Consider the following 21,078-nt stretch of genomic DNA (forward strand, 5'->3'; position numbering starts at 1 on the left):
TAGAAATGTAGAATTAAGGCCTAAAAAATCCATCATAAACAAATTTTTTGAAGAGGTATCATCTGCTACTTACATATTGAACTCCTAAAAACAAAAAATTACAAATACATTCTCTATGAACCTAAAAAAATATTATCCCAAAATTAAACTTAGATTGTCCAATTTTTGGCCATAAAGATCTAGTTATTAAATGGTTCAAACTCTAATTTATTTTTTGAAAATAATCATTAATTAAATCCCAATATTTCATATCCAAAAAATCTTTCCAGGCCCAATTTTTGGATCAAATGAAAATTTGCTCCCGCGGGAACATAGTTTATTAAGCACCGATTCCTTTTGTTTGGGTGGGAATGGGTCTAACCTCATTGTTGTGGGGTTTATTGTTTTTTGGCTCAAAGAAGTCTGTGAGCGTCGTTCCTGAAGTGGGGTTCGGTAAGTGAGGAGCTTGTATTGTTTCAAATCTCAAACGGACATGGCTCTCAACTCTCCACGCCAAACCCATTTATGTGCTTTTTAAACCAAATAATTCATTTGATTTCAATCCATTTCATACTGAAATCGATTCAGTTGTCTACTTCCGAAAAATTCGTATGAAATCGAAGAAATCGGGGGCCTATTTCATAACATTTTGGTTTTGGGAACTCATTCAGTCTCGTTTATTGCTTGGAGAATGATTTCTTGAACTTCATGATATCACGCCTATAATGGGTTTTTGAGAGCCGTTTCCTGGCTTTTCAGTTTAAAATGGAGGAAATCGGAGACCCATTTTTTTTTGCAGAAAGCTTCTCGGTTTTAGGCTCTCAGTAATGGCAAAAGAGCGCAGGAAGAGGAAGAAGAAGGAACCAGGCCTCCACTCACTTCTCCTTTCTGTCTCACCATGATGAGATTTTTGACCAGGAGTTACTTAGCAGCCTCCAAACCCCACATCCTGGTATGTGCCCACACCCTCATTTCTTTCTCTTTCTACACCAATGCCATTAAATCTTATCTGAATCCACAACCCACTGAAACTCAACGTGTATCAGGCACCAGTGAAACCCAACTCGTGCAATTCATTTGTAGAACGCTCAATAATAATACCAGTGATCTAAAACTTGCGTTTCGCCAGTTATTGAAGTATAAATCTCTGATTGTAAAACCATCTATTTTTTTAGGGGTTCTCAATACTATTCGTGATCAACCTAAACTTGCTTTGCATTTCTTTTTACTGGACTGAGTGTCTCCCTGGATTCGAATGCTCTGCCATTGTGTTGTGCTCCATTCTTAATATTCTTGCTCAGTCAGGGCGAATGAAATCTGCATATCGTGTTATTGAAAATGTAATTCAGCACAATGGTGACAAACTACCTGAATTTTTGATGAATGGGTTTGTTTGCTCGGAATCCTCCATTGAACTTCTTAATGTACTTTTTTTGATTTATGCACAAAAAGGCATGGTGGAACAATCTGTAACAATTTTTTACAGCATGGTGGGAAATGGCTTCTTGCCTGATGTTCGAAATTGTAAAAGTATTCTTCGGATGCTTATAGGAGGGAATTTGGTAGATAGGGCTAGAGAGATTTATGGAGAGATGATAAGGGTTGGGATCAGCCCCACTGTTGTCACTTTTAATACACTTTTGGATTCCTTTTGTAAAGAGGGTAAGGTTCAAGAGGCCCTTGATCTTTTATCAGAGATGCAGGAGAAAGGGTGCATGCCTAGTGATGTTACTTATAATGTATTGATCAATGGGTTATCCAAGGTAGGCAAAATGGACAAGGCTGTGGAGTTGGTTACAGAGATGCAAATTCATGGGTTGGCTGTTTCCAGTTACACGTACAATCCTTTGATACATGGGTACTGCATTGGAGGAAATCTCAGAAATGCTTTCAAATTCTTCAATGAGATGATAAGCAATGGGGTTTCCCCCACTATCACCACTTATAACACCTTAATCAATGGGCTCTGCAAGAAAGGGAGGTTGGAAGAAGCAAGGTTGCAATTTGATGAGATTTTGAGCAATAATTTAACTCCTGATATAATTTCTTTTAACAGTCTGATATATGGGTACTGTCATGAAAAAAAATTCGAGGAGGCCTTCTGGTTGTTTGATGAATTAAGAAGGAAACATCTCAGGCCCACAATTAGCACCTATAACACTCTCATCTATGGCCTCTGCCAAGTTGGGGCCCTGGAGGAGGCTAAAAGAGTGATGCATGAGATGGTCATTGGGGGGTGCTTTCCTGATACTCTTACATATACGGTTCTTATAAATGGGTACTGCAAAGCTGGTGATTTGATTATGGCAAGGAAGTTTTTTGATGAGATGGTTGGTAAGGGAATGCATCCCAATTGTTATGCATACACGACTTTAATTGATGGTGAGATTAGGTCAGGCTTTGTGGCCCGAGCTTTCCACTTAAAGGATGAGATGGTTTAGAAGGGAATCTCGCCAAATGGAATTACATATAATGTATTGTTAGTTGGTGTTTGCAGGTTGGGTAGTTTACATGAAGCATATGGACTTTTGCAAAAGATGGTGCAAGATGGTTTTGTTCCAGATTCTGTGGCATACACTTCACTAATTTGGGGACACTGCCAAAAAGGGGAGCTTAGAGAAGCGAGGGAGCTCTTTGGCGAAATGAAGAGGAGGGGATTATCCCCATCCATTGTTACTTACACGGTATTGATCCATGTTCATGCGGCTGAAGGTAGGCTATATATGGCCTGTAGATTTTTCTTTGAGATGATTGAGAGTGGGTTATCACCAGATGAAATCACTTACACTGCTTTGATAAATGGTCTTTGCAAAGAGGGAAGCATAGACCAGGCTTATAGCCTCTTCTATGAGATGGAGGGAAAGGGATTATCCCCCGATAAATACACTTATACTATGTTGATGGATGAGAATTGCAACATGGGTAATTGGCAGGAAGCTATTAGATTGTATGCTGAAATGTTGGGGAGGGGTCTTGAGCCTGATTCTTGTACTCATGCTGTATTGTTTAAGCGATTAAGAAAGGACCACAAAATCCATGCTATTCGGGTTTTGGTGAATGAAGTTCTCAGTAGTGAAATGGTTGCCGAGAATTTTGTGAGGAGTGATGAGTGGGGTGACTCTTCAAACCATGACTACAGAAACTTTTTGGCTGCTATACTAATGAATAAGTTGAATTTGATGCGAGTAACATTCCGCTTGTTAGCCTCTCATTGGTTCGAGTGTTGCTCTTGTATCAACATTTGAATCACTCCAGGAGGAGGTAATATCCTATGCCACTTGTCTTCTTTTTGATCTGCTTTTCTCTGAACATTGCATGTGCCCTTTCGTTTTTTTAATTTGCATCTGCCCTTTCGTTTTTTTAAATTTTTTGGCAGATTTGTTCTTATTTTGTCAACTTTGGAATTTTGATGTGTTTTGTTGTTTTAGATTGCTCCAATCCATATATTTCCCAACTGTGATAATGCTTCAGTAATGTTAAGTTGAATGGTGTTTTGGTTTTTCCATGGGTGTATCATGATGGATCCTGGAGCTGGTTCTTTCTAAATCAAGGCTTGTATTATGTGCTACTAAATCCGCTTCATATTTCAGTCAGATATTTAATTTTTAAGTTTTAGATACTTCAAGAACTGAAAACTTGTATGATATACATCCAGTTATCAATATAGGGGGAAAGAAAAAGAAAAAAAAAGAACTTGCATGATAGGCATCTAATGATTTATGATAGGCATGTAATAATAGCATGGTGCTTAGTTTTTATTTTGGTAGAAACACTGCATAATGTAATAGAAAAGTTTCTAATCCATAACAGAAATATACTTATGCATTGTGATTGAGATATTTGACATCTGACTATGAATTTTGTCAACATTATATAATTATATGAAAAGATACATGAACATTATATCAAGTGCGTTGTGTGTGTGGGCAAACATGCGTGTATGAATGTGGTTCATGGCCCCAAATCTATTGGCATCCATCAAGGCTTAGTATCTGGAACCCCAGAACTAGTGATCATTCCTCTCCATACCTTGTTTGGAGGTTTTAGAATGAGAGGATGAGGAAATCTCAGTCCTGTCATAGCCTAACCATACCTCTTTACCTAGCCATAAATACATAATGATATGCATCTTCAACATATGTATTACATACATAAATTCATTCATGTATCTTTGCATGCACGTGTGAAATTTAAAGACGAAGAAAGAAAGTAATATACATATAACAACACTATAGCTTTGTATGATATGCAACTTATATTGATGCACTGATGTATTGCTTTCCATTTTCCAGTATTTCATATGGTACATGTTTGCAGTACATAATGTAGAAAAGTATGCATAAAGCCTCAGGATGTGGTAAAACCGGCCATTTATATACTGTAGCTTCCTCATAGTCTGAAACTCTTTGTTAGAAATAAACTCCAAGTCTTGTTGCTGTAGTTATAGAACATACATTGATGATAACATATAATAATTACATAATGTATAATTTTGTAGACATACTGCACGTGTTCAAGTTGCTCTATTTGCCTTTGGTTTGAAAGGGTCAATTAATAATTGAAGAGAAAGTTTGTCACAATTTAGATAACCCTAGTTTATGATGCCAATGGCTCCAAGTTGAATTGGAAATATTTGAATGGACTGCATATATAATTTGTTTGAAGAGACTCCTTTGTCAGAGTTATGGTAGAGGAGGCCCTGCTGCAGTTGGCTTCTTTGTCCCAAGGTCTTATAGTAAACATTACTGATTGCTGAAGAAGGCAATTCATTCTTTTCAATTATTTGCCTAGATATCAGATTCACATGCAATTATGTATATAAAAATATTTATTGAAACTGAGAAAATGGCTGCCAAATGAAGAAATGTTAAAAAAATATATTGTGATACAGCTATGATGTGTTGTTTTTTCCTTGGGGTTTAAGTTTGAACCATAATTCTATATATTCAAGGTTTAAAATTTAAATTTGAACTTCTTAGATGTGGGATGGTCTTGGGCCATATGACTGATCCCTAAGTCACTGTCTAAGTAGGCTCATCACCAGAGGCTTAATTTATGAAACTGACATGGCTGGAGCTTCTATTTAGTATTTGCAGAGAGTCCAGAGATACTGGAATAGATTGTGGGTGGTTGTGTGTGTTGTTGCATGTTGTTATTTTTCCAATACTGCAGTTGGCACAGATTATGTAGATTTAGCAGCTTCCTCTGTAAAACCTAGTTTTTGATTCCAGTTCGAGGGCCGCTTCTGCAAGTGCTATTATGCACTCAAGTTCTTACGAATTATAATAGCACTATATTTCGGGGTGAGTTGAAATAATAAAGTATGGAACTATACTTTGGAGATTCTCTCCCTCCCTTTCCCCCCCCCCCCCCGGTCCTCCTCTTCAGATTGGATTTCCATTCTTTGAACTTTTGAGTAGCTATAACTACTATTTTTTGAGACATTTATGTGGAGACAGGGTCCCTCCTTTGTCATCTAAAGAGCATTCTCAGGTGTACGAAGGCATTACATTTACAATAATGTATTAAAGGAAGAGAAATGCCCTAAGTATTTTGTATGTAGAAAACTACAGAACGAATTATGAGACAACTCTACATATAATTCTAGCAACTGAGTTTATCAGGAAAAGAAAAATTCTAACTACAGATTTGTGTACAAGTAGCATATCAATCATCTTTATATTCTCCTCCTTCACCTGTTATATTTGTCAATATGGCTCATAAAATGTTGAGTGTTCATTAGCTTACACTTGATTTGAAGCTGTAAAGTAATAGTGAGCATCCCACTTTGAATATACCTAGTTGCACTTGAGTAAATAAACCATAGAAGGTTGGGGGTAAGGCCGTGGTCCCATCTTAGGAACTCGATGCTGTGGTTCCTTGAAGGGATCTTAGAGGGAGTTGAGTTTAGAGAACTAGGGATCTCGCTTCCTATAAAATTGGATCTCAGTCTACATGCTTGTAGGATCCCTCCAAGTAGAGGAGCTATACTATTAATTGTGCTGATAGTCATCTCCTGGGTATTATAGATTTATTTCTTTAGACTATGTTAAACCGTGGTGCATTTCACATCATGGTATACTAGAATTATGGTATCAAAAAATATCATACTAAGTCAGTTTATGATATTATTAAATTGTGTTACTGCTATAACTATGGCATTAGTATAAGTTAAGGTGTATGATAATGGATCGAGTGGGTATTGGCTCGATCGTAATTTTATTAAATATAACATTAATTGAACTCGTTTTATGTATGGTGGAGCTTTGATCCCTTGAAGTCAAAACCTCGATCCCAGTGACATGGGATCTAGCTCCCAAGTATCCTAGGACCTAGCTCCTTAACTCGTTGAATATATGGACGGCGATCTAACCCCAGGCCCTTCCACCCTATTGCGGTTGGCATTCCCCGAACCGCTCTTGCTCTTGAACTGCACCTACCTCCACCAACTATGAAATAAACAGAAAATTTATCTTTGTTGGCCTAATGGTTTTCATCTGTAGGTCTACTCAGGCTATTGCTTCATATGTACCGTTTCACTATATTTAACTCCTTGTTTGTTCAACCTGTTCTAAGGTAGAATGGGATTTATAAGAAAGTCTAAACTTGGACATGAAAGTTAGTGTTGGCCTTTAATTCTATTATTATCCTTCTTGTGCCTAGTGACACCCATATTAGGGTTTGTTTTATGAAGATGATATCATTACATGTTGATTTCAGTCAAACTGGGACGTGTAGCAGTTATCAGAACTTGGCTGATGACGTGACTTCAATTTCAATTTTTTTTCCCTTCTTTTTGTGATATGCCAGAGGTTACCATTTAGCTCGAAATAGAGACAGTCATCTGACCCTTAGGGTATGTTTGATAAAACAGGATATAAGTATTACAATATTTAAAAATTTGAATAAAGACATTGCCTTGCTTCTTATATATTCAGATTTTATGTATCATAATATGTGTTTTTCCGTGCACGTTTGACTGTCCACTTGTATATTAAATAAATAAATATCATGTATTAGGGTCATCTCAAAGAGCTTCTTAGACCTACCCAACTGATCATTATTAGCCAAGCCTTTGATTATGACGGTCCATGAGTATGCGTCTCCGATGGGCATGGCATCGAAGAGAGAGACTGCCTCTCTGAAATAGCCATGATGTATGTATGTTGATAACATGGCATTCCATGATATGATATTGCACGATGGCATGCAATTGAGAAGGTGTGATTGTGTGGTCATTGATTAATAATGCGACTGCGTCCTTAGCTTGCCGGATATGGCATACTTGGTGATCTTGAGGTTTTGAGAGAAGAGGAAACTCCCCACACCTGCTGCCACTTTGAGCACGGGGGGTTATTTTTCTGTTTAGGCCAGAACTTTAGGACTTTCTCTCTCTTAATTGGGCCTTCCCCAGGCACACAGGTAGCAGCTTTGGCTCATTGGTTTCTCTCTCTTTGCTCTTTACTATATCACTAAAATACTAAATATTAGGACTTCTCATTATTTTTCTAATCAGAGGAACCCAAATGACAACCAAAACTCCTAAATAACAAAGAGAGATAGAGAGAGAAGAGAGGCCAAAATTTAGAGAGAAATAGGGAGAAATGAATGCCATGATATGTTCCAAGAATCCTAGACCATTAAATAAACATTAAATAAACTGAAAGAGTGAGAATTACCCACATGCCTAAACATGCCCTATAGACTATAGACTACATAGAGCCGAATTGGACTTAAAAATGGAAGACCAAGAGATAGAGAGAACCTAAAATGATAAAAAAGGGAGAACCCTAATTCACCTGCAAATATTTTAAGGCCGAGTTCAAAAAACTCGACTCAACATCCCAAAAAGATCTGCAACTCAAATTCCATGAGCTAAACTTCCTGCACTCTGGACTATCTCATTCTCTTTCTACTCAACCACTCTCTCTCAAGGAAGCAAGGCATGCCCATGCCCTCTTCATAGGCTCTGGCTTCCACCACCTAATCTCCATAGCTGCTGGCATGATCACCATTTACTCTTTCTGCAACGACCTCCACTCTTCAAATGTCCTCTTCTTCAACAACCCCACAATAAATATATTCCTTTTTGACACAATTATTTGAGCTCATGCCCATGTTAATCAGCCAACCCAAGCTTGGCGATTTTGGAAATCTTGAGGAGTTGAGCAATGGGGACTTTTTGGGATTGAGGTACAGGAGTGAGAAAGAAGGCACGAGTGTTGAGAGGAGAGAGATAAGCAGGAGCACTATTGGGGTCTGAGATTTAGTGGTGGAGAAGGGGCCCCAAGAACCAATAGGGGGGCTAACAAATAGGGGCCCCCAAGAGTTTTTAGATTCTATATTATCTTAAAATATCACAATATTAGGATGTTATCAAACAGTCCCTTAATGTGCTTAAATCTTTTATGTTTCACTAGAAGTATTATTTGTTTGCTTCTTGTGAGCTGTGGGCTAACAAATCAAATCCTATGTATTCAACAGTTATACTATACACAGTGAATATGTTATACACAGTGAATATGTAACTAGTCTCCTTAACTTCATATGTATCACTTACTGTGATTGGAGGAATTGTAATACATATGAGAAATATCATTAAAATTATGAACTATCAAAATGTCAAAATGCTAAGCCTCACATATCACTGTATTGACTAACTGCAGGTATGGTTCGGATATCTTCGGTGCTTCAGGCCAAACGGAGTATCTTATGATTTATTAAATTAATTGTTTTTGGACAGCAATGCATAGTTCAAAATTTTCTTAAGCATCTTCATAATTGGATGTGGTTCTCGTCTGACTCTTGATGCTATTACGTTGCAATGATGTGTGCATACATGAGAAACCAATGGTTTAACACAGGAATGATTTCTTGAAATTCTATCGCTTTGTGACATGCATGCATAATACACACATACATACAAAGTTACAAACGTATATAAAAAAATTGAAATATGCTAGAGTGTTTTTCTGAGAGTAGATCACTCATATGCTGAACCATCCGATCTTGATCGATTGGTTGGGAGTTTATTTATTTATTTATTTATTTTTTATTTTATGTTATCATTTTTATATAAATCAAATTAAACTACAATTTGGGGGGTCAATACATCAAAGTAGGAGGCATCTGATAAAAATAATTTTAAAAAAATTTCCAATAATTTTGAATTAGCAAGTACTCAGAAAACTTTCAAGGGTGTTTTGGTCACTTAAAATAATTGAATTTTTTTTAAAATATTTTTGTCAAGTACACCCTACTTTGATGTGCTAAAGTCCCAAATTTCATTTTTATCGCATTTATATAAAAAAATCAAAATTCAAAGAGTGGATGCACTCTCAACTATCCATCAAAATTGGTTGTATGAAACTAATAACGGCCTTACTCAATATATATATATGGAAAAGTCTTCCCAACGCCTATAGGAAAAAATGAAGAGTGATTTCACCTACCCTCATCACTATCCAAAGTTCATCGCACGGTCACGATTGTTTGGTAGTGTTTCATTTTTCATTGTTTTTTTAAAACCCGGAATGATCTGAAATTTGGAGTGTGTGTACATCTTAGTAAGATGCACCTAATAAAAATATAAAAAAAATAATTCAAAAAAAATTTGACCAAAATACCCCTGAAACTTTTTGGGGGTATTTTGGTCAATTTTTTTCATGTAAAATATTTTTTTTGATATTGTTTGTAGATTCGCTTATTTTTGATGAACACAGGCTCTAAATTCCAAATCATTCCGATTTGTAAAAAAATAAATAAAAAATAATACACTACTGGACAATAATGATCGTGCGATGAACTTTGGACAGTGATGAGGGTAGGCAAAATCACTATTCATTTTCGCCTATAGGCGTTTTGTAGTATCTTCCTATATATATATATATATATATATATATATATATATATATATATATATATATATATATATATATATATATATATATATATATATATATATATATATATATATATATATATATATATAAACAGTTACAAACACTTATGAATAAATTTCTACAGTATTTCACATGGCTCATCACCATCCAAAATCCATCACAAGGTCACGGTTGTCTGATAGCATTTGAATTTTAATAATTTTTCTAGAAATCAGATTCATCTAAAATTTGGGACGTGTATACGTCTGAGCATTTCTCTCAAAAAAAAAAGGTCAAAAAAATAAATACCAAAAAATAAAATGACCAGAATACTCTTGAAATATTCATAGGGATAACTTGGTCATCTTTATCATTTGGATGGCCGATGTATAAGTGCATTGTTCCATTTTTTTTATCTTTTTTTATAAACCATTATTCTCTCAAATAGAAACAACTCATTTTTTTCAAATCATTTTGCTCTCTACTAGCCGACCCCAAATAGATCTCTTTCCGGAGAAGGAAGCTGTCAGTTGTTTAAAACTGTGGCCATCACAACTGCTTGTGTGTGTGTGTGTGGAGAGAGAGAGAGAGAGAGAGAGAGAGAGAGAGAGAGACTCTTGCACATGAGGGGTTGCATTGGTGCAACACTGAATTGACATGGTAAACTTGGGGTAGTTTAGGGACACTAGGTATTAGTGTAAACTTTGCTTTCTTTTACATGATGTAGAGTTGTAGTTGTGGTTCACGAATTGTGGATTTATTCTATCCGGGCATGTTTGGTTCAATGGAAATATCTCGTAAAGAAAGTTTTCATAGAAATAAGCTTCATACTTAGGAGAGTATTAAGCCGCTTTCACATGTCACGCCAACACGCTTTCCCATGAAGCAAATATGGGAAAGTGGCTTGGTCTATGAAAATCTCTCTCCTGGAGAGGGACTTCCCACAAACCAAACAGGATCTATGTTGCCTAGCAATGACCCAAGTTCAGAATCCAATGTTTGTCTAACATGCAGATGCATTGGCCTAAAATAGTGACATGGGAAGACATGTCTACTGGATTATATTTTATAAATAAAATAATAGATTTTTAATGTATTTATATTGAATAGTTCATATGTATGAGATATGTAGTTGACATAGAGGTAGACTGCATGAACATGGCACATGATATCTTGGGTTCAAACACCTGCATTATACTTTTCAATGTTCCCTGTGTTTGAAAGTGTCAACACGGTGTCCAAGTATCGACCGGCAAAATCGCAGCATGAATGGATTATCTGGGTAACATGGATTCTGATAAGAAAATTTTATTTCCTTTTCCACTCTTCTTTGCAGACGGTGAGAGAAGGACCTTTTGGCAAAGCGCTATGTTAGACTCTAGCTTTGGCTGCAGTAGAGTTTTATGTGAGGCTCTTGCTTTGACCACTAGGGAGCTCCATGTCAGCCTCTAGCTTTTAGCTCTTGAGCTAATGGCACAACTATAGTTGTAGACTTCTAGTCATTGTCAAGTATCATAACTTTTGCTTCAAGTGAAATGGGCTTAATGTAAAATGAATGATACAATGTTGAGAAATATCTCTTGGGTTGAAGTTAGGAGGTTTTTCTAGCAGTTCGGTTTTTATTCTTGATAATGGAAGATTTGTTATCCTTTTGCTTAAATTTTTTCCATCTGATGATAATTAAATTTGGTCACCTAGATTTTCCATTGTGATGTTCCTTTGGTAGATTCCAAGTCATTGAGGGAAAACAACGTTTTTTTGGGATTACTAAGATCATCTTTGCTTCTTTTTTCTTGAAGAAGAGATACATACCCTACCCTGTTTTTTATTACTAAATATGCATGACTCTAATTGGAGTTCAAATTCTAAGTTTCTTTTTAGAGAAGAAAAGAGAATAGATGGAGATACTTGCAAACAAGTTAAATGGCATACTAAATGTCATTATAGAATAGCTTTAAATATTATAGTACTCTTCCCAATGACATACATGCAAGCTAGATAAATGTCCTTTGTTTCACATGATCTCTTTTTTGTGTATATCTATGATTTATTTTGGCCATGAATTTTTGAGCCCTTTAATGATAATTTATTATTATTTTGCTTGGTGATGATTATTTTATCTTTACATGCAGTTTGATGCAACCACGACATTTTATTCCCACCCTCGTAGATGGATCCCACTTTTGTTATGGAGCTACTCATTGGTAGAGCCCAACTCAGCATCCCATGCTCTCGTTAAATAGGGAGCAACATAAGACAACAAACATGGGATTTTTGGCAACATTTTGAGCATATGGTCCCCTGTTTTTCGTATATTAATATCTTGTTTATATTTTGGATGTAAAACATTTGATGAGCTCCTTTGTAAGTTTTTGTATACAGCAACCTATTAGTGGGCTGTCTAATACTTATATTTGATTTAGTCTTCATTTTATTACAACAATGAACACATTAAAAAAAAAGAAAGAGTAGTAGCCTGTGTGGGGATGGATTTTCCTTTTATTGTGGGAGCTACCAATTGGTTTCTCCATAACATGTATTTTCAAGCTAGTTTCCTAGATTATTGTTTCATGGGGTCATTTTTTTGGTATTTGCAAAACTTACTGTGATAAGTATAGTCATATGGCATTCACATCCACCTTTCTTCTCCCTATAAAAAGAGTGGTCATATGTTTCATTACATCTCCACAACTGTAGAGCACTTTACGTCTCTTTCTTTTCTTAGACATGGATGTATTTCATATCATGTAATCTGTGCTCTCTTGCATAAACATGACATACTCATTGAATTTGGCATCACAATTGACAATAAACTTAAGCGATTTAGGATCTGGGCACCACATTCTATAGCCTTTAAGCCCATACGCATAACCAAAGAAAATATACTTCTTTGATCTTAGATTCAACTTATCATTATTCACATGAACATAAGCATGAAAACAAAAAATTCTTAAATGAGAATAAGCAGCAAGTTTATCGAACCATACATCTTCTAGTTTTATCGAACCATACATCTTCTAGTGTTTTGTAACCATACCTCTTCAATGTGTAAATCCACACCTTCTTAGAAAAATCATCTATGAAGGAAACAAAGTCTAGCGATTAGCTTTTTGAGACAACCGATGCAGGGCCCAAACATTTGAATGAATATAATCAAGAATACCTTTTGTGGTATGTTCTGATGTGCAAAACTGCACCCTTAAGAATATTTATAACTCTACCTTCTCCAATAAATTTTGAGCCATTGGAGTTTAAGGTACACAGAGAAATAAGATTTTTTTCAAATCTGGAATGTATTTCACATCAGTCAAGGTTCTAATAACTGTATCACACATCTTGATAGTAATTGTCCCACACTAATGGTCCTGTAAATGCATCATTCCCCATCAAAACTGCTCCACTATCAATGATTTTATGTGGTGAACCAATCTAGATGATAGCACCTATGATAGAAATATCTTGAATCAAGAACCCATGAGTCTTTAGAGTTTTTACAATTTGTCGAGACTAACAACACATTATCTGTTCCACTTACTGAGCTTCCATCAGCTATATTAGCTGCTTCAGAAGCTCGTTTTTCTTTCTCTTTGAGTTTCCTACAATCATTCTTAACATGTCATTTTTTCTTACAGTAATAGCAATAAATATTACTTTTTTTTTATCTAGATTTGGATCTACACTAACCTTATTTTTTATGTCTCTTTCCACTTCTCTCAACAGATTCCCTCTAGTCACTAAACCATCTGCATGTGGCTGAGCATTATCTTGTCTCTTTCTCAAATCGTTAGAGAGAAGAGTCGAAGTCACATCTTCCATCTTTATGGTATCTTTTCCATAGAGCAATGTTGTGACTAAATGCTCATACGAATGAGGGAGTGAGGATAACAAAATTATAGCCTGTCACACCTCAAAAAATTACAATACAGATATTCTTGAGATGTGACAGTCCAAAACATATATACATCTCTTGATAAGACAAATTTACAGTGGTGAATTCTTACAAGGTAACAAAAGAAAGTTAACACAACAACAATATCTTCCAAGGTTGATCCCGACTAGCACTCAAAATGAATCCGCATTTATCCTGAAAAAAATGTTTACCATAATTTGATGAGTTTGGCTACTCAGTAAGTGATCATCATAATCCTAAAAATAATCATGATTGAAAGATATCAATATTTTCAAAAAGGAGATCTATTAACAAGAATGCATTAACAATTTCACTTTAAAAAATGCATAATTAAGTATCATCCGAATAAGTGAAATACATATCACATTTTAGCACCAATGCATAATTACAAAGATTTCACAAACTACCGTACTGGCGCCCCAAGTAGGTCACCTATATACCCTATCAGCGTCTTAATACGTCAACTTAATCCCTATCGGCATCCCAGATAGGTCCACTTAATCCCTGCAGGTCCACTTATACCTCACCGGCGTACCTAATGAGTCCATTTAATCCCTACCGACGTCTCGGATAGGTCCACTTATACCTCACCGACGAACCGGATGAGTCCACTTGCATACTTAAAGTATTTTTAAATCTCTTTAAATATTCGAAAGCAGCAATATCATGTACTCAACGTATCACTGAAATCATTAATATGAATCTCACTGAAACCATTAATAACATTCACTTTCAATAACATTTGAAAAATAACCAATCAATTATTTTGGGCTCAAATTTAGAAAGGTAGCCGTTCGTAAATGCATTCTAGCATAATTGTCAGTTTAATATATATAGGAAAAACTCTTATAGAATTTCAAGAATACGGAATTACCACAATTTATGGGATATCAATTAACAAATAAACATTTCACAACAATGCTATAATCAATTGCAAAAATATCAATTTTTAAATAATAAGGAAGTCATTTGCACATGAATTTTACAATATCTAAATATTAAAAAACAGTAGAAAGAAATATCACAATTTTACTAAAAGCAGAAATATCACATAGATTTCTAATAATTTTACAGTATCTAAAATTTTCTAACAATAGACAAGAAAAATAAATAAATTTATTTTTCTAAGAACTTACAGCATTTAAAATTTTTAACATAGATAAAATATCACAATTTTTATTAAAAAGATTATTTTTCAAGATAATGAGGTCGTGTACGCATAAAATTTATCGCGCCTAAAATTCATGTTAATAAGCAGAAATAATTATTTCATTTTATTTTTAAAAAGAATGGATTATTTTTCGAGACAATGAGGTCACTTACACACAAAACTTATAAAATAAAGATCCTGGAAGGAAATATCACACTATTTTTTAGGAAGACGAAGTCACTTACATTAACTCCGAAATTGGGGGAACATAAGTTCCATCCCACACAAAAACATCGGTACTTTCTTCAGAGAATCGATGTGAATGAAGAATCTTTTCCAGTGAAAGAAAGCACATAAGTATCATTACTTAAACATAAACCCTAACCATGCTAGAGAGAGAGAAACCCGTTAGATGGGGTTTTTGTTTGAGAGGGAAAAAGAAAAGCCTGCTGATGATGGTGTTTCAGCTTTAAGAGAGAGAGAGAAACCCGTTAAGAGAGAGAAAGAGAAACCCATTGATGGGCTTTAGTTTTAAGAGAGAGAGAATGTCGAATAAAAAAAAAACACCTCAATGCAAGGTGTTGTTTTAAGGAGTTTAACATAAAGTCTTTGAGATGGTGGACCTGAGGTCCACCCAAATAAAATTAAACCCTCAAGTAGATTAACAATAGTAACGTTTTATATATTGTTAATATATATAAAAAATAGCAATATCTTAACGGTATAAAATTATTATTATCATTATTATCATTATTGATATATAATTATCATTTTATTTATTTATTTTGTATTTATTTCTGTTAACACCGTTAATATTATGATTATTATTAATTTCTTAGTAAATATTTTTATTTTTATTTTTATTTATTTATTATTATTCTTTTTATTTTTTTTGAAATTTTAGGATTATTACATTCTTCCCCCCTTAAAAAAAAGTTTACTCCTCTAAATTTATGTACCTGATTACTGAAAAAGATAGGGATATTTTTCTCTGATATCGTCTTCTCGTTCCCAAGTCGACTCTTTTCTTGAATGGTACTGCCATAATACACGGACTAAAGGAATCTCCTTCTTGTGCAACACTTGCACCCTTCTATCCAGTATCAAAATTGGCTGTTCAATGAAGGATAGGTCCTTCCTGATCGGTAAAGGTTCATATTTCAAGATATGGGATGGGTCGGGCTGATATTTTCGTAGTGAAGATACATGAAAGACATTATGGACATTTGTCAATTCGGGTGGTAAGGCAAGTCTATAAGCGACACCTCCGATTCTTTCCAGGATTTCAAGTGGTCCGATGTAACGTGGGCTCAACTTTCCTTTCTTGCCGAATCTCATAATGCCCTTTATTGGTGAGATTTTTAGGAAAACTCGATCACCTTCTTCAAATTCAAGATCTCTCCTTCGGTTATCGGCATAACTCTTTTGCTGACACTGAGCTGTCTTGAGCCTTTCAAGAATTAATGCTATTTTATCTGTGGTTATCTGGACAATTTCTGGCCCCAAAAGCTTTCTTTCACCAACCTCGTCCCAACATATGGATGACCTGCATTTCCTTCCATACAGGGCTTCATATGGTGCCATCTGAATATTGGCTTGGAAGCTATTATTATAAGCAAACTCAATCAGGGGTAAATGGTCATCCCAGCTTCCTGTAAAATCAATAACACAGGTCCTCAGCATATCTCCCAAGGTTTGGATGGTCCTCTCCAATTATCCATCAGTTTGGGGGTGAAAGGCAGTACTAAAGGTGAGTCTTGTCCCCATGGCTGACTGTAGTCTAGCCCAAAATTTAGAAGTAAACCGAGTATCCCTATTCGATACAATACTGACAGAAACTCCATGCAACCGCACTATTTTCTTAATGTACAACTGGGCCAGTCGATCCAAAGTGTACGTCGTGCGAATCGGTAGAAAGTGGGCAGCTTTGGTCAACCGGTCCACAATGACCCAAATACTATCATGTCCTGAATTTGTTCTAGGCAAGCCAGAGACAAAATCCATAGAGATGTGCTCCCACTTCCATTCTGGCACGGGTAAAGGTTGCAACAACCCAGCGGGCCTTTGATGTTCTGCTTTTACTTGTTGGCATGTTAGGCATTTAGACACAAATAGTGCTACCTCTTTTTTCATATTATTCCACCAAAAGGTTTTCTTCAGGTCCTGATACATTTTAATACTTCTGGGATGTATTGTATAACGAGAATGATGTGCTTCTTTTAAGATAACTTTCTTCACACTCTCATCATTCGGGATACAAACCCGACCTTTGAATCTTAGCAAATCCTCACTACATATAGAGAATTCATCTCTCTTTCCTTGCTTCACCTCTTCTATAATTGTTATAAGTTGAGGGTCTTTCTTTTGTGCCAATCGAATCTGTTGGATTAATTGGGGTTCTGCCTTAATGTTGGCAATCATACTTACCACACCATTAATGGACGGAGTTGGATGCCAATCCACTATTTCCTCTAACAATCTCATTTCTTGGATCATTAAATGAGCTAAGACTCCCGTAGATTTTCTACTTAGAGCGTCAGCCACAATGTTAGCTTTTCCTGAATGATAATGGATTATACAATCATAATCTTTATCTGCCGCATATTTAAATCCTTCTGAGAGAAGAGGTATTTCAAACTCTTATGATCCGTGTATATTTCGAATTGCTCACCATATAGATAATGCCTCCATATTTTCAAAGCGAACACTATTGTAGCTAGCTCCAAGTCATGAATTGGATATTTTTTCTCATATTCTTTCAACTGTTTGAATGCATATGCCACTACTTTCCCATATTGCATTAGTACACAACCCAAGCCTTTATGTGAATCATCACTATAAATCACAAATCCCCCACTCCCCTCAGGAATAGTTAAAATAGGTGCTGAAGTTAATCGAACTTTTAGTTCTTGAAAACTCTCATCACATTCACTTGTCCACTCAAATTTGATATTTTTCTGTGTCAATAGAGTCAATGGGGTTACGATTCGAGAAAATCCTTCTACAAATTTTTTGTAATATCCTGCCAATCCCAAAAAGCTTCGAACTTCAGTCACATTACTTAGTTGTTTCCAATTAACAACGGCTTCAACCTTTGAAGGATCAACTGATAGGCCTTCCTTTGATATAACATGTCCTAAAAATGTCACTTGTTCAAGCCAAAATTCATATTTACTAAGTTTGGCATACAATTTTTTTTCTCTTAATATTTGCAATACCATTCTTACATGCTGCTCATGTTCCTTCTGATTCTTGGAATAAATTAAAATATCATCGATGAATACCACAATAAATTTATCCAAAAAGGGCCTAAAGATCCGATTCATCAAATCCATAAATGCAGCCGGTGCATTGGTTAATCCAAAAGGCATGACTAAAAATTCATAATGGCTATACCTTGTTCTGAAAGCTGTCTTGGGTACATCTTCACTTTTAATCTTAAGCTGATGGTATCCATATCTAAGATCGATTTTTGAAAGCACTTGTGATCCTTGTAATTGATCAAATAAATCATCAATTCTAAGTAATGGATACTTATTTTTCACTATCACTTGGTTCAACTGTCTATAATTAATACACAAGCTCATAGTCCCATCTTTCTTTTTGACAAACAGTACTGGAACACCCCAAGGTGACACACTGGGCTTGATAAAACCTTTATCTAATAATTCTTCAAATTGTTGTTTCAGTTCCTTAAGTTCTGCAGGAGCCATTCCGTAAGGTGCCTTAGAAATTGGTGCTACCCCTGGCAATAATTCAATGGAGAAATCAAATTCCCTGTCAGGCGGTAATCCTGGCAATTCTTTTGAAAAAACGTCTGGAAATTCTCGGATAACCGGAGTGGTATCCAAATTTATTTCTTCCTTCCTATCTTCTTTGATATAGGCAAGAAAGCCTTGACACCCTTTTCGAAGGAGGCGATTAGCTCGAATACAAGAGATTAAACATGATGGGGAGTCTTCTTTGACACCATTGAAGTAAAATACTGGTTGATTCGGAATACTAAACGTAACAATTTTCTTATAACAATCAATACTTGCATGGTATGCAGAAAGCCAATCCATGCCTAAGATTACATCAAAATCTTGAATTTCCAAGAGTATTAAATCAACCAACAGTTCTTTTTCTTCTATCTTTATTACACATGATTTGTACACTATATTGGTGTTAATTGAATTTCCCATCGGTGTGGCTACCTCTAGAATGTATTCTAATTGTTCTGGTTCTACCTTTAAGTGGCATGCAAAGTGTTGTGACACAAATGAATGAGTAGATTCAGGATCAATCAAAACATGAGCTACTTTTTGGAAGATAGTAAGAGTACCTTGAATCACTGATTTTGAGGCCTGAGCGTCTTGCTCGGTAATCGTAAATACTCTTCCCTTCATGTGAGGCTTTGGAGCTATCTCTCCCTACTTTGGAAGCTGTTGTGTCGGTAAGCTAGGATATTGTCTAATCTGGTGTCCCAATTTTCCACATTTAAAACAGGCTTCAGTATTCCAATAACAAGGGCTTGATCCATGGTTTTTCTCACATTTTCTACATGGTTCTATTAGGCTTTGAAATGGCGAGGGCCTTGGCTTCTTGTTTGGCCTTTCAAACTGTTGTCGATTAGATGATGTAGGTCTAACATGACTTTTCTGATTTTTCGTCTTTTGGTAATCTTCAAAATCTTTTTCGACAATTTAGGCTCGATCCACTATTTCAACATAAGTTCTCAATTTCAAGACTGATATTTTGCTTCTAATAGCTGGTCTGAGACCCCTTTCAAATTTCTTCACCTTTCTTGCCTCATTGTTAATCATATGTGGTGCAAACCTGGCCAATTCAGTAAACTTAGCCTCGTACAGTGCTACTGTCCTATTTCCTTGGATTAATTCCAGAAATTCCATTTCTTTTTGGTCTCGAATAAAATCTGGGAAATACTTTTCATTAAATGCCTCTAGAAATACTTCCCAAGTCAAAGGTTTATTTTCTTTGACCAATACTCCTTTTGTCATTCACCACCAGTGTTGTGCCTCACCTTCTAACATAAAAACTGCCAAGGCCACCTTCCTATCATCAGGACATTCCATAACCTCGAATATTTTTTCCAATTGCATAATCCATCCCTCGGCTTCCAGTGGGTTTACAACACCCTTAAAAGAAGGTGGGTTTAATTTCTTAAATTGTTCGATATTACTCCTACCATTTCCTGTAACTGACTGCCTGGGTGGATTGTTATTTTCTATCTAATGTTGTATTAGAGTAACCATATTTTTCAAGGCTTTGTGAATTCCTTCCATATTAGTCTCAGCTATTCTGGATCTTGACTTTGTCCCGGTCCGTACACACAATAAATGTGATTTTAAGTACATTCTTTTTAAATTTTCATTCCTAAGAATCTTAAACCTATTGCTCTGATACTATATTTGTCACACCCCAAGAAATTACAATATAGATATTCTTGAGATGTGACAGTCCAAAACATATATACATCTCTTGATAGGACAAATTTACAATGGTGAATTCTTTCAAGGTAACAAAAGAAAGTTAGCACAACAACAATATCTTCCAAAGTTGATTCCGACTAGCACTCAAAATGAATCCGCATTTATCTTGAAAAAAATGTTTACCATAATTTGATGAGTTTGGCTACTCAGTAAGTGATCATCATAATCCTAAAAATAATCATGATTGAAAGATATCAATATTTTCAAAAAGCAGATCTATTAACAGGAATGCATTAACAATTTCACTTTAAAAAATGCATAATTAAGTATAATCCGAATAATTGAAATACATATCACATTTTAGCATCAATACATAATTAAAAAGATTTCACAAAATACCCTACTGGCGTCCCAAGTAGGTCACCTATATACCCCATCAGCGTCCTAATAGGTCAACTTAATCCCTATCGGCGTCCCAGATAGGTCCACTTAATCCTTGCAGGTCTACTTATACCTCACCGGCGTACCGGATGAGTCCACTTAATCCCTACCGACGTCCCGGATAGGTCCACTTATACCTCACAGGCGAACCAGATGAGTCCACTTGCATACTTAAAGTATTTTTAAATCTCTTTAAATATTCGAAAGCAGCAATATCATGTACTCAATATATCACTGAAATCATTAATATGAATCTCACTGAAACCATTAATAACATTCACTTTC

At 35.6% G+C, this 21,078-nt stretch overlaps 1 protein-coding gene across 1 annotated transcript; it reads left to right on the plus strand.

The window, feature by feature from the left end:
• The first annotated feature begins 418 nt into the window (after positions 1–418).
• Positions 419–12,326, plus strand: LOC18421318 (uncharacterized). The gene is made up of 3 exons (XM_088846678.1): positions 419–931; positions 1,155–3,240; positions 11,993–12,326. The coding sequence occupies exons 1-2, from the start codon at positions 878–880 to the stop codon at positions 2,418–2,420; spliced, it is 1,320 nt and encodes a 439-aa protein (XP_088702804.1). The 5' UTR covers positions 419–877; the 3' UTR covers positions 2,421–3,240; positions 11,993–12,326.
• Positions 12,327–21,078: the final 8,752 nt, after the last annotated feature.

Source organism: Amborella trichopoda, chromosome 9 (genome assembly GCF_054954075.1).
Source record: "Amborella trichopoda isolate Santa Cruz 75 chromosome 9, AtrichopodaSantaCruz75HAP2 v2.0, whole genome shotgun sequence".
NCBI classification, from domain to species: domain Eukaryota; kingdom Viridiplantae; phylum Streptophyta; class Magnoliopsida; order Amborellales; family Amborellaceae; genus Amborella; species Amborella trichopoda.

Coding starts and splice junctions, on each gene's coding strand:
- LOC18421318 (XM_088846678.1), top strand. CDS start 878: ATGATGAGATTTTTGACCAGGAGTTACTTAGCAGCCTCCAAACCCCAC. Junction 932..1,154: donor CCTCCAAACCCCACATCCTG/GTATGTGCCCAC, acceptor CTATTTTTTTAG/GGGTTCTCAATACTATTCGT.